The sequence below is a fragment of the Cyprinus carpio genome, chromosome B18, assembly GCF_018340385.1.
Source record: "Cyprinus carpio isolate SPL01 chromosome B18, ASM1834038v1, whole genome shotgun sequence".
Classification (NCBI taxonomy): Eukaryota; Metazoa; Chordata; class Actinopteri; order Cypriniformes; family Cyprinidae; genus Cyprinus; species Cyprinus carpio.
Window position 1 is genome coordinate 23,774,799 of NC_056614.1, and position 13,647 is coordinate 23,788,445.

Below are 13,647 nucleotides of genomic sequence, written 5' to 3' on the forward strand. Positions count from 1 at the left end.
AAACACAAAACGAAACACAACAAAACAAAAAACAAGACAAGACACACACAAAAAAAAAAAAAAAAAACGAACAAAAAAATAAAAAGGGTAAATGGCACAATCCAATGCACTGTCCAATACTAGTTCATATTTTTTTAATACCAAATTTATAAATATAGAATAGATTGATTTCTTTCTAGATATATAAAAATTCTAAAACAAGTATATTAACATAACAATAACAAAAATGGTTATATACCTTTATATAAAATGTATATAAATATATACACTTTAAAATTGATGGATGGATGGATAACTTTCAATTATTAGCATGGCAGTATTTCATTAAATGAAATGTATTTTTGTAATGATTTTCCTCGTGATTTTTTTTTTTTTTCATGGCATTCCTGCATTAACACTAAAGAAACGTAGAAAATCTTCATAGCTCTAAACCAACAGCTGACAAAACTAGTACCCCACATAAAACAACCAAACAGATTCATGGTCAGTGTTCTCGAAGGGGATCTGAAGATGATATCACAGCAGAAGCACAAACACAGCACAGGCCCTAAATAGGAACAGGCCGATATTTGAGCTCAGGAACCACACCCAGATCAATCATCCGGTTCCTCGTCGCCAGCCAGAACAGGATATTTTTATTTGTACGTCAGGGCTCTGTGATTCCAGGCCGGCCGGGGCGTACATGGATCATCTATTGATTCTGTGAGATTACACATTGCTTGCTTTCCTGTATTAATGTGATAAAGGTTGAATTTGAACGCACTGGTTCAATAAACTGGCTCAATAAAGAAGTATTATCGATTCAGAGTTTGTATCATCGCTCACAAGAGTTCACAGAAGTCCGCTGGGATTTGATTGTTGGACCTACAGTAAAATCACTACGGTTTTTATTAGCGACATCAATCTTTAGTGACTTTTTCTTTTTCAGATCATTTGTTTCATGTATCCTTTGATTAATTAAAGAAATAAAAATATCAAGGCATGTGTTTTGGATCACAAAGCAATCAGAGGTGGAACAGTTGAAATGTCAATGGTCTCTATGTGAAGAATATCAGTTATCTTCTAAAGCTTGTAAGTCAGTCTGTTTCATTAAGAAGTGGGAGGAAATATTATAAACCACTGGACCATTTTTGCCCATAACGTACATCAATTTTCGGCTTGTAAACAAGCTCTTTTTAGGAGCTTCTGTTTTTGGCCATCCGTCTTACTTTTAGGTTTTACACAGCTCACATCCTAATAAGAGCTTTCTTATGACTTTCACAAGAAATAAAACGAAAAAAAAAAAAAAAATTAACCAAAGTCCAACTCTTCAGTTCTTTATTCAATCTGAATCAAATGGGGACAAAGTCTTTTCCCGAACTTCCTTCTTAAGTAAACAATGTTTAACCACTTTAAGCCAGTTAATGCTTTTGAAAGAAGTCTCTTACATTCACCAAGGTTAAATTTACTTGATCAAAAATACAGTAAAAAAATCATTTTGTGGAATATTATTAAACAGTTGCTATTATAATGTCATTTATTCCTGTGACCAAAGCTGAATTTTCAGCATAATTACTCTAGTCTTCAGAGTCACGTGATCCTTTAGAAATCATTCTATTATGGCAATCTGCTGCTCAAAAAAAATTCTTAATATTTTTGTGATATTTTTCCATATATATATTATTAATACATACATATATATATATATATATTTTTTTTTTTTTTTTTTTTTTTTTTTTTACATAAGTTCAAAAGTACAGCATTTATTTGAAATAAAAATCTTCTAAATTTTAATGCATCCATGCTGAATAAAAGTATTAATTTTTTTAAGTGATGTTAGTATATATTTGGAAGTGTTTTATAAGTGCATTCTTCTTTTCCTACTGAGTTAAAAACAAACATCACAACAAGTAGTATAGCTGTAAAGCAGGGTTTCAAATCTGAGTCTATTTTTGCTTCAAATCACAATAAAAAAAACCTGTTGAAATTTTTTTTTTTAGGTTTTTATGAAGCAACATAATATAATGGAGCAAACTGCTGGCCCATGGTTTGAAATAAGATGAAAATGCTTGATGCAAGTTATACATGCAGTGAAAAGCACAAAAAAGGCTACATTTTACATTCTGTTCCATATGGATTAATGACCATCTGGATATATAATGATAATTTTTTTTAATAAATCTCAATTTAAGTTTAAAATGACTACCATGCACATTATAAACAAACATTTTCTTGCTCTGAGTAAATCTCTTATGAAAAGACTGTATACTTATCGCCTCGCCTACAATATACAGATATTTATTTTCAGACAAAGTATATAGCACTTAATTCACTTCTTTTTGCATGTTCTGGTAAATAAACAGAAATCTCCCCTCTGTGTGACACTGACAGCACCGGCTCTGGATTTGTCAGAAGTATTAAGACGAAAACAAGCCACGGGTGAAGCATCGTCAACAAGACCCAGCTTCAGTCAGGTTGAGCCCTGATAAAAAGGTGAAGTTTCACTGCGTCAGGGATTTGCTAGCAGCAGACGCATTAAGCACCCGCTCACCTCATTCATGCACAGATGAGTGACTTCATGACATCAGCCTTGAAATCTCTGCCTTCAGAGAAACGCAAGTACATTACAACCATATTAGCATTACTACCTCTAGCACCTTTTCACCTCCTGCACTTGCTTCATGTGAAATATTCATCTATCAACAGTGACTGTGTGATCAGAAGTGCTGTTACTCCTTGTTAAAGGCATTTCAACTGTAGGAGTGCAGAGCAGTGATTGTTTGCACTGGATTATGAAATTCAAATGATTATGAAAACTCTTTGCAATTATAATGCTGATTACCATAAATTAGTTTTCACTCATCCCTTGTTTGAGGTTACAGTAAAGGATTTAAAGTGGAAGTGAATTTCTGATTTCTAAAGGATTTAATAGCAGAAATGTGCCATTTATAATTTTCTAAAAGCATTTCAAACTTGTGTATATTTTTTGAGCTGTTAAGTTGTTCTCATCGTTTTCACAGACCTTTTATTGTTTTGTTTATGGCATCCTGTTGTCAAGTTGTAAAACTGGATATAATTTAGCTTAGTGAGTGATTTCACACTTAAAACATGAATATTTTTAGATTTTATGGCTCTTTTAATGCTATACTAACTTCCATTCACTTCCATTGTCACTCTGTAAATCAGAGTTATTATCATTAACTAAAACTACAATCATATTAAAAACATCTGTTAATTTAAACAAAGTTGAAATAAAATACATTTCAAACATAAAATGAATGAAAAAACGAGCCACTACAATTATTATCTGGAAATAATATAAAATGTAAACTGAAAAAAAAATAAATTACCCCTAAATAGGAATATAAAAAAAAATGATGATAAATAAACGTAAAAATTTACATTACAATTATATAAAGCAAAATAAAAAACTGAAAACATAAAAAAATAAATGGCAATTCAAAATATTAATAAAAACCATAATAGTATTAATAATATTAAATTTGATAAATAATACTAAAATAACACTATTTTAAATCAGATTTTTGCTTTTTGAAAGGTACTTTTTTGGTTAAAAACATTATGCTGTAAATGATGTCATTGAGCTTAACTTGTACTGAACCTGTTATATTCTTGTTACACTATTTGAAACCATTTCTGGAAATCTAAACAGACTGTGTGTGTGTGCAGAGTCAGAGGAGAAACAGACACAGTGGGAACAGTGGTAATGCGTTTGTTTAACAGTATATGCTGTAGCACAACCACTTAACGGCCTGCCAAGTGCAATAATCACAGCACGACTCTGAAAGATGTGAAAAGCAGAGAGAGGACGACCCAGCCCCTCTTCGCCTCTGTAACGGGCTCTGGTTACTGTTCAGTGAATAAAACATCCGTCCTCATGTGTGACAGTGAAAGTGGAGATAACGCAGGGAAACAGAGTGAGTGATTCTACAGAGAGCTTATCTGTATTCTGAGTGAGAAACAGCAGGTCCCTCGTTCTCTTTATTAACTTGCAGGAAAAAAAGAAAACATTACATTAAAATATACAAATGAAGGCATAGGTATGTAGTCCATTAATCAAGACAAGCTGAATGTTTATGCGACAAATAAAAAAATGTCATCATTGCAATCAGACATCGTTGCAGGAAAAAAACTAAACAAAAAAACGTTCAACTTGCCACTGTAAATATCAACATGAGACTGCATATAAAGATCCAAAATAAAATCATGTGCATGCTAGTAAATCAGACAGACTGTTTTATCAGTTATAGTACAATATGCAAAAAATATTGTGGCTAGCCTTCACAAGTATTTTGTCTGGGTTTTTTTTCAAAACCTAGTTTGTTTTACTGACTCAAATGAAAAAAATATGACTGAATATGCAATTATTGTAATTATTTGTGTTTTGAATGAATAATTTTTTTATTTATAGTGTATATATTATATTATAAATCGAAATATGTTGTGTGTGTATATATAACGTAATCATGCATTTTTACGCATAATAATGCTATGTTCATTTGTGTCAACATTTTGTTGTGTAATATATTAATGATCAATATTGATAGTGATTAATCGCATCCAAAATAAAAGTTCTGTTTACATAATACATGTATGTGTGCTGTGTATATTTATTATGTATATATAAATACACATACATACAGTATATATTTTGAAAATATTTACATGTATCTACATGCATATATTTATAAAATATATTTAATATATAAACATAACACATTTTCTGAAATATATACACGCGTGTGTGTATTTATATAGACACAATTTATACATAATAAATATGCACAGTACATACACATCTATTATGTAAACAAAAACGTTTATTTTGGGTGCGATTAATCGTTTGACAGCACTAATATATTATATATGAAGAGTTCATTTGCAAAAACAGATAACTCAGTTTTAAAAAGGTTAAAAAATCATGTTTTTAAAAAAAATTATTTTCCCGCATTCCAATTAATATAAAACAAACCAAACTTCCGTTTGTTTTTATTAAATAAATAATAATAACAAAAAAAAAAAAAAAAAAATACAAAAATTAAAAAACAAAAAAAACAAAAACAACAACAACAACAACAACAACAACAACTAACACAATAAAAATATGATAACACAATAAAAAACATGATTTTAAGAAAATGTATAAAAACTGAGTTATCTGTTTTTGCAAATATATATATATACATATATATATATATACATATATATATATATACACACACACAAATGGATTATCTGTCATACTGATATTGCATGTACACTACAAGACGACATGAAAAAACTCTGGAAATCATTTAGTGCTACACGCTTTCCACCTGTTCTTACACTACAGAGGTAAACAAGAACAGACGTTCCTCATTGCCATGCGTGATAAATCTTTTATGTGACAAAGCAAACAAGATGGAAACAGCCTGTAGGATGTTTATTTTTAGGTGACAACTTAGTTCAAAGAATTGGAAGTCCCACTGTATAATAATCTTCACATCAGACTGTGGTACAATTCTTTCTAACTCTTAAAAGAAAAGGCCCGTGACTTCTATTTTAATAATGTTTTGAGTCTGTTAAATTACTGGATCAAAGCTGCTGTAGAGAGTAGCAGCAACCTCTCTGTCCTTACCTGGGAAGACAAAGATTGGCTGACAATTCTAAAAAGTTTTTCACTGTCATCAAAAAGCTACAAAGGTTGTCCAAACATCAGTTGAGAGGTCAAAAACATGTCATGCCTTTGATTGATGCTGACAACCGAAAAAAGACTGGCTGAACAACAGCCACATGATTGCAGTCCTGCAAGCCCATTTTTATGATTGCAACACATTTGATACTGACAGTCAAAATCAAAACGATGATATCTGACAGCTTTTCCTCTGACGATAGCTGTCAGTGACCAGCCTTTGTTCAAGCCATTACAGGATTTCTGCACCATTAGTCAAAATGAAAGCAATTATTCAACACTGACCCTCAACAATTACAAAGTGAATCTTATGAAACCTGTCAAGAACATGTCCGAGTCATATTTCATCCCGAAAATCCACAGAAAGAAAAATCAACCAGATTTTAAGGAGAAGGAACCAGAAAATTAAGCCCAATTTTTAGAACCATTATTGAGACTATTTTGCATTGCAATTACTCGCATTTTCCCACCCAAATCTTATTGCAATAACGCAAAAAAAAAAAAAAAAAAATCACTTAGAAATAAGAAAAATTTTATTGCAATAATGCAAAGAGGGGTGGGGGGGGGGACTCAAAGAAATTTAATCACAAAATTCCAAAGAAAGAAAATTAATCTAATTTTACCACCCAAATCTTTTTGTGATAATGCAATAATGCAAGAAATTCTCTATGAAATTTCTATATGAAATCTGTATGAAATAATAATAATAAAAAAATCTCACTGCAATAACTGGAAAAAAAAAAAAACTCTATATATAAAAAAAAAACTAATTTTTGAGTCATTACTGAAAACATTAGCCCATTATCCCAAAAAAATCCAATATAAATCCTGATATAAAAATATGTAAATTATAATTAAAAAAAATGGTAAAATATTTGTAAAATACATTAGGATAGTATTTGTTTAATTACCTTTATTCAAGCTGATTTCAATAAAAATACTGAATTAGAGAAATGAAAATCTATTAAGAATCACAACTGAGAATAATAATTAAATACAATAAACTTGCACATAAGCATTAATGAGAAATCAGAAAACATTTTCAATTGACATGAAAATAATGTCATATTGGTCACAAAACAGCATCCTTTTCTTACACAAAATATAACAACTTACTCCTTTCTTTTCAGTTAACACATTAACTTTTTATCTAAACAAGTAACCATCTACCAACATCAACATCACGCTATGGTGTCTTAAAGAGCTGTCAAAGCCATAAAACATGCAGTCTCCCCCTCAGCAGTGCACCAAATGAGTTCATTCCACTTCATTTTAGATTCATTAGTGTCTCAGACTGATATTTCCACACTAACATTACATTTAGTAGACACTTTTATGCAAAGCGACTTACAGTGCATTCAGACTAACATTTTTTTTTTGGCTAACATGTGTTCCCTGGGAATCGAACCCACAACCTTTTGCACTGCTAATGCAATGCTCTACCACTGAGCCACAGGAACACTCAGCTTTTAATAGCTTTACAGCCAACAAAAACATACACATACAACAAAAAAAAGGTTCTTACCTTTAGTCTGAAAAATGCAAAGACACAATAGCTTATCTGCCTTATCTACTCGATTCTGTTATATCAAACAAATGTTTAACTAAGAGCTAAGCTCTTTGGTATACTTTATCAGGATCTCAGCCCCGGATCCCCGCGGGAGTGTCTCATATCAGTCACGCTAGCTGCTTCGTTTACAACAAACCCACCGCGGCGTCCCACCAGTAGAGGAACTGCTAAAAATGCAAATTAAAGTAAGACAGACGTGCTGCAGCTGTGTCACGACCACCTTACCTCCCGCCTTCGAGCGTTTGCAAGGGTTCGTTCACAAAAAAAGACCGACCCGAGGGGTCTGACCTCAGGGAGATGGAGAAGGAGAAGAGATTTATGGACATCATTTACCTCTTCAGAAGGCCACAGCTGTTACCGAGCCTCTGCAAAGCAATTATCCCAATAATTAGAGCCACAGTCAGGACTGCTGAAGCAACCGTTCGCGAGCAAATGAACTTAGCATGCGGTGGAGGAGGAGAGACTGCGAGACGAGTATACAGCTAGTCTTGATGTTTCATTCATGCTAGCATAATTATCATCTTCTATCTGCTGCCACTGCCAAAACCAGTGGATTGCTATTGGCTTGAAAGCTTGTAGTGGATTCTTTTTGCATTGTATGATTACTATGCATATTATACTTGTATATTAAGTTACTTGTTAAAAAAACTATTGCTATTCCAAATAAATAAAGAAATAAATATTATACATACTGTTTATACAAAAAAAGTGTATTGCAATCCACCTAAAAATGTAATAATAAAAATGTAATAATATATAAATAAATAAATACTATTCATATATATTACAGCTATACTTGTCCAAAAAATGTATCGCAATCCCCCTCACAAAAAATTAAATAAATAAATAAATACTACACATAACACTACAATACTTGTCCAAAAAAAAAATTTAAAAAAAACCCCCAAAAAAACAAAATAAAATTTTAATAAATACTACACATATATAATACCATGATACTTCAAAACTTAAAAAAAATCAATGCAATCCTCCCCAAAAACCTTCCAAGTAAAATAAAATAAATAAATACTATACATATAAATTGTCATGATACTTGTCCAAAAATTTATTGCAACCCCCCCCCCCCCCCCAAAAAAAAACAGAATTAAAGTTAAATAAATACTATAATACTACATTACTTGTCCAAAAAACATACTGCAATTTTTACTGCACACTGCAAACATACCCAAATTTTTTTATTAAAAATAAAATTAACACTATGCTTATATATACTACCATGATACTTGTCCAAAAAAGTATTGCAATTCTGAAAAATAAATAAATAAAAAGCGGTGTGTGTGTGTGTGTATACTGTATTTGGACACTTGTTCAAATATGCATTGCAATCACCACCAAAAAATTAATTAAATAAATAAATACTATACATATATATTACCAAGATAAAATTCTATATATAGACACTATGTCCAAAGAAGAATACAATTGTAAATTTTTTTGCAAATGTAGGTTTCATTATTGTCATTTGTGGACTTATGGAGTGTACAGGTCCTTCTAAAAAAATTAGCATATTGTGAAAAAGTTCATTATTTTCCATAATGTAATGATAAAAATTAAACTTTCATATATTTTAGATTCATTGCACACCAACTGAAATATTTCATCAGGTCTTTTATTGTTTTAATACTGATGATTTTGGCATACAGCTCATGAAAACCCAAAATTCCTATCTAAAAAAATTTGCATATTTCATCCGACCAATAAAAGAAAAGTGTTTTTAACACAAAAAAAGTAAACCTTCAAATAATTATGTTCAGTTATGCACTCAATACTTGGTCGGGAATCGTTTTGCAGAAATGACTGCATTCAAATGCGGCGTACATAGGCGTGGCATGGAGGCAATCAGCCTGTGGCACTGCTGAGTTGTTATGGAGGGTGTTGCCCAGGATGCTTCGATAGTGGCCCTTAAGCTCATCCAGAGTGTTGGGTCTTGCGTCTCTCAACTTTCTCTTCACAATATCCCACAGATTCTCTATGGGGTTCAGGTCAGGAGAGTTTGGCAGGCCAATTGAGCACAGTAATACCATGGTCAGTAAACCATTTTACCAGTGGTTTTGGCACTGTGAGCAGGTGCCAGGTCGTGCTGAAAAACGAAATCTTCATCTCCATAAAGCTTTTCAGCAGATGGAAGCTGATAGCTAGCTGCATTGACCCTGCCCTTGATAAAACACAGTGGACCAACACCAGCAGCTGACATGGCACCCCAGACCATCACTGGCGACTGTGGGTACTTGACACTGGACTTCAGGCATTTTGGGCATTTCCCTTCTCCCCAGTCTTCCTCCAGACTCTGGCACCTTGATTTCCGAAATGACATGCAAAATTTGCTTTCATCCGAAAAAAGTACTTGGGACCACGTGAGCAACCGTCCAGTGCTGCTTTCTCTGTAGCCCAGGTCAGGCGCTTCTGCCGCGTGTTTTTCTGGTTCAAAAAGCACACGCCTGTGCACGGTGGCTCTGGATGTTTCTACTCCAGACTCAGTCCACTGCTTCCGCAGGTCCCCCAAGGTCTGGAATCGGTCCTTCTCCACAATCTTCCTCAGGGTCCGGTCACCTCTTCTCGTTGTACAGCGTTTTTTGCCACACTTTTTCCTTCCCACAGACTTCCCACTGAGGTGCCTTGATACAGCACTCTGGAACAGCCTATTCGTTCAGAAATTTCTTCTTTGTCTTACCCTCTCGCTTGAGGGTGTCAGTGATGGCCTTCTGGACAGCAGTCAGGTCGGCAGTCTTACCCATGATTGCGGTTTTGAGTAATGAACCAGGCTGGGAGTTTTTAAAAGCCTCAGGAATCTTTTGCAGGTGTTTAGAGTTAATTAGTTGATTCAGATGATTAGTTTAATAGCTTGTTTAGAGAACCTTTTTCATGATATGCTAATTTTTTGAGATAGGAATTTTGGGTTTTTCATGAGCTGTATGCCAAAACGTCAGTATTAAAAACAATAAAAGACCTGAAATATTTCAGTTGGTGTGCAATGAATCTAAAATATATGAAAGTTTAATTTTTATCATTACATTATGGAAAATAATGAACTTTTTCACAATATGCTATTTTTTTGAGAAGGACCTGTATTTTCCTTCATTTGAAATGATTTGAAACTATTTCAGAGATTCTCTGCAAGCTACACACCAAGTGCGCATACTGCTCACTTCAGACAGCATTTAGACCAATTAATACCAGCACAGTACCACCGAATACATCAGAGCAAGACATTCAGCCACCCTCATTTTAATTTTCAGAGGCAGGAATGGATGATTAAAAAGAAATGAACTCGAAGCGTACATCCAATAGCATTTCAAGGCTAACGAAACAAAGATTTGACACCCTAAATGGGACACACATAATAGTCGTGTTTCAGACAGACCGCTATCTGAAATGTCCCTCAGGTGTTGAAATTAGTTATCACGGACCAGAGAGCAAGACCTCGCTTCAACACTAATGAGAGGCCTGACTCTGTGAATTACTGGAGAGAGAGAGAGGGGCATTGTGCCATCAATTCGGGTTTAAAGCTGTGACTGTAATGAGAGCTAGATTTTAGCATACTCTCATATAAGAGACATTTAAACAGAAGCTCAAGAGGTTGTAAAAGTCTAGTAGAGAAAACTGCTGCTCTAAGATGTTTTTCAGCCTAATGAATTTGTGTCTAGCTGCAAATGAACCTTGGCCCTTGAATTTGCCAGATGAAAAGTGGTTCACCATCAGAGCCAAGAAGTCAGGGAGGAGCAGCTCAAAACAGCAGAAAACAAATGTTTAAGAAACATGGCTCATGTTTAATATGCATACACATTTTAGATCTACTGCACAGATAAAGCCAGACTTTCTTGTTTCTGTGGAACACACATGAGAAAGATGCATGCTCTGCATTCTTAGGAACTAGGGACTTCAAGCTCCAACTCCAAATATTATCAGTAAAGAACATTAAAAGTAGTAAGACTTGTATTACAGGCGAGCAGCCAAATATAGTTTGTGTAAAGACTGCGTAAAGTGTAAAGATATTACCCACTGAGAAAGTAGCTCTCGAATTCAAATTAATTTGCATATATTTAAATACATTGCATCAAAGCACGTCAATGAAAAGTGTCATAACCCATTGTTTTTTTTTTTGCATGTGTAGTAGCCGATTTTCAGTGAAAAAAAAATTGGTTTAGTCTGTTTATTACACAAAATAACTTCAGAAAAGCACTCATTTTTGGTGCTAGGCACTCCCTGGTCACTGAGTCCTTCATAAGTGTTTAAAAGTTCTTTTTTTATTTGATTATTAGTTGGATTTTTGAACATATTACACTGCAAAAAACTGCATTTTTGGCTACATTTATAAAAAAAAAATGTTGAAAGTAAGTCAACTGAATTTATTTATTTAAATGTAGCTAAAATAAATAGTAATTTCAATGAATCATTTTTTATTTTTTTTAGTGTAGATTGACTTTTTTTTTTTGCTTTTATTGGTTTATTTGAAAGAGTTTGATCATGCTGATAAAATGTTATTCTAGAAATCAAACTACATGCAGGGCATCTGCTGTGTCTGAACAAAAGTTACTCCTGTAATAATTTCCTCATCCGCACAACTAGGTCACTGTGTCAACCAGCACGGCACGGAAAACTACAAAAGACAAATCTAGTTAGAAGATTTAAGCTTGTTCTTAAATCAGTCCAATCCATATTAAAGGTCTGTGCTTGTACGGCTGTATAAAAGCCAGAGAAAAATAAGAACGTTTGCATGCTTATATATACATTTGCATATAAATTCAGATGTGGTCAAGCTTATACACCTGCAATTAAAGACTCCATGACAAAGCTGACTCTAGTCAAGCTTGTGAGAGCCAATCATCATCATCAGGATGTCATTTTCCTGTAATTAGTCACGTGGTATGGTGAAAACGATCTGGCAGCAGACCTGACAAACCCAAATTGAGATCAACAGGAACAGCTTTCATCAGGAAGGCTATTATGGACCTCCATGGCACAACTGTACCCAACAAGACATTTCACGGTGTCTTTAAATTCAGCAATAAAATGAATAGATACATAGATAATAATTAAACTGACATGTTCCAGTATAGTTTAGATCTAGAAAAAACTTGTGTCTTCTCTACTTCACTTATCAGTCTGAAATTCACAAAGCCAAATGAAAGGAAGTAAAAGTACCCACCCCGAGTTCAAATTAATAATAATAATAATAATAATAATAATAATAATAATAATAATAATAATAGTACTAGTAGTAATAATAATAAAACAACAACAACAATAATAAATTGTTATGATCATCAATAATAAATAAATTACATAATACATTAAATAAATAAATTATTTTAAATTAAAATATTACAATTATTATCATTATAAATATTCATTATATAGATTAATATAATTATTATAATTAAATAAAATAATACATTTATGCATATAAAATTATACATGAAATATATCAATTATAAATAAAGTTCATTATTAAAATTGTTATATATTGTTGTTGTTGTTATTATTTAATTATCCTATTAGCTATATTATACACTCATCCTCTTTAGGGGTGCTGCTCACCTCTTTCTTGTCCTGCAGGCATTCCAGTACAGACAGGTTATTTGTCCAGGTGTGTTTTGGACACAGCCGGGTCACGTCGTCCCGGCAGGCCTGCTCTTCTGCTAATTTCCACCCGGTGGATCTTCTAGACTGAGCACCGGAGGACGCGGCAGCGGCGGCGGCGGCGGCGTTATTCCCGGGATTCGGACGCGCGGCTCTGAATTGCTGGTGCATGGCGGCAGCCGGAGGATGGACATTCCCGAAACCTGGAAGAGGTTTAAGAGACCGTACGCTGAGAAGGCAGAGAGACATGAGGAGCAGCAGCAGCTGAACACGTCTACACGCCGCCATCTTCAACCACAAACAGCTGAATCGAGCTCCACTCACTCTGCCGCCGCCGACGACTCCGCGCTGACCGGACGAACCTACTACGGCGAAGGCGTTGCTCATGAATATTAATGACGCCACGTGACGCGAGCCCAGGAACGCTTTATTGATTGGCTGGACTGCTGACGTTTGTAAATAAGCCCCGAACACCTGTCCAATCGACGAATCTTACTGTGAGGAAGGCATGGATTATGAATATTAATTAAGTTAAGTAAGCGGGCACTCCAGGAAGGTTACCAAGCAACGTCTGCAAGACTAAATTAATATTCATTAGTTAGGCCTTCGTCATAGTGCGATCAGTAATTTCGAGATCGCATCAGATCGGGATCACTTCACTGCTGACTGCGGAGGATTTAGCACGGCGACTCCATAAAAAGACTTTACTAGTGAAATCATGTGAAGCACAACATTCCGTCTGCTGTTTGTGCTGTTAGATACAAGGCTGATTTGATCTGAATCATAATCTTTAAGTTTTATTTGT

General features: G+C 34.0%; 1 protein-coding gene across 1 annotated transcript in view; it reads right to left on the reverse strand.

The window, feature by feature from the left end:
- The window catches only part of LOC109109414 (Golgi apparatus protein 1), a 39,525-nt gene extending 26,313 nt beyond the window's left edge, over window positions 1–13,212 (reverse strand). Inside the window, exon 1 of the mRNA XM_042744496.1 lies at window positions 12,801–13,212. Within this exon, the coding sequence (XP_042600430.1) occupies window positions 12,801–13,130 (330 nt within the window). The 5' untranslated portion in view covers window positions 13,131–13,212. The remainder of the gene's footprint in view (window positions 1–12,800) is intronic.
- Window positions 13,213–13,647: the final 435 nt, after the last annotated feature.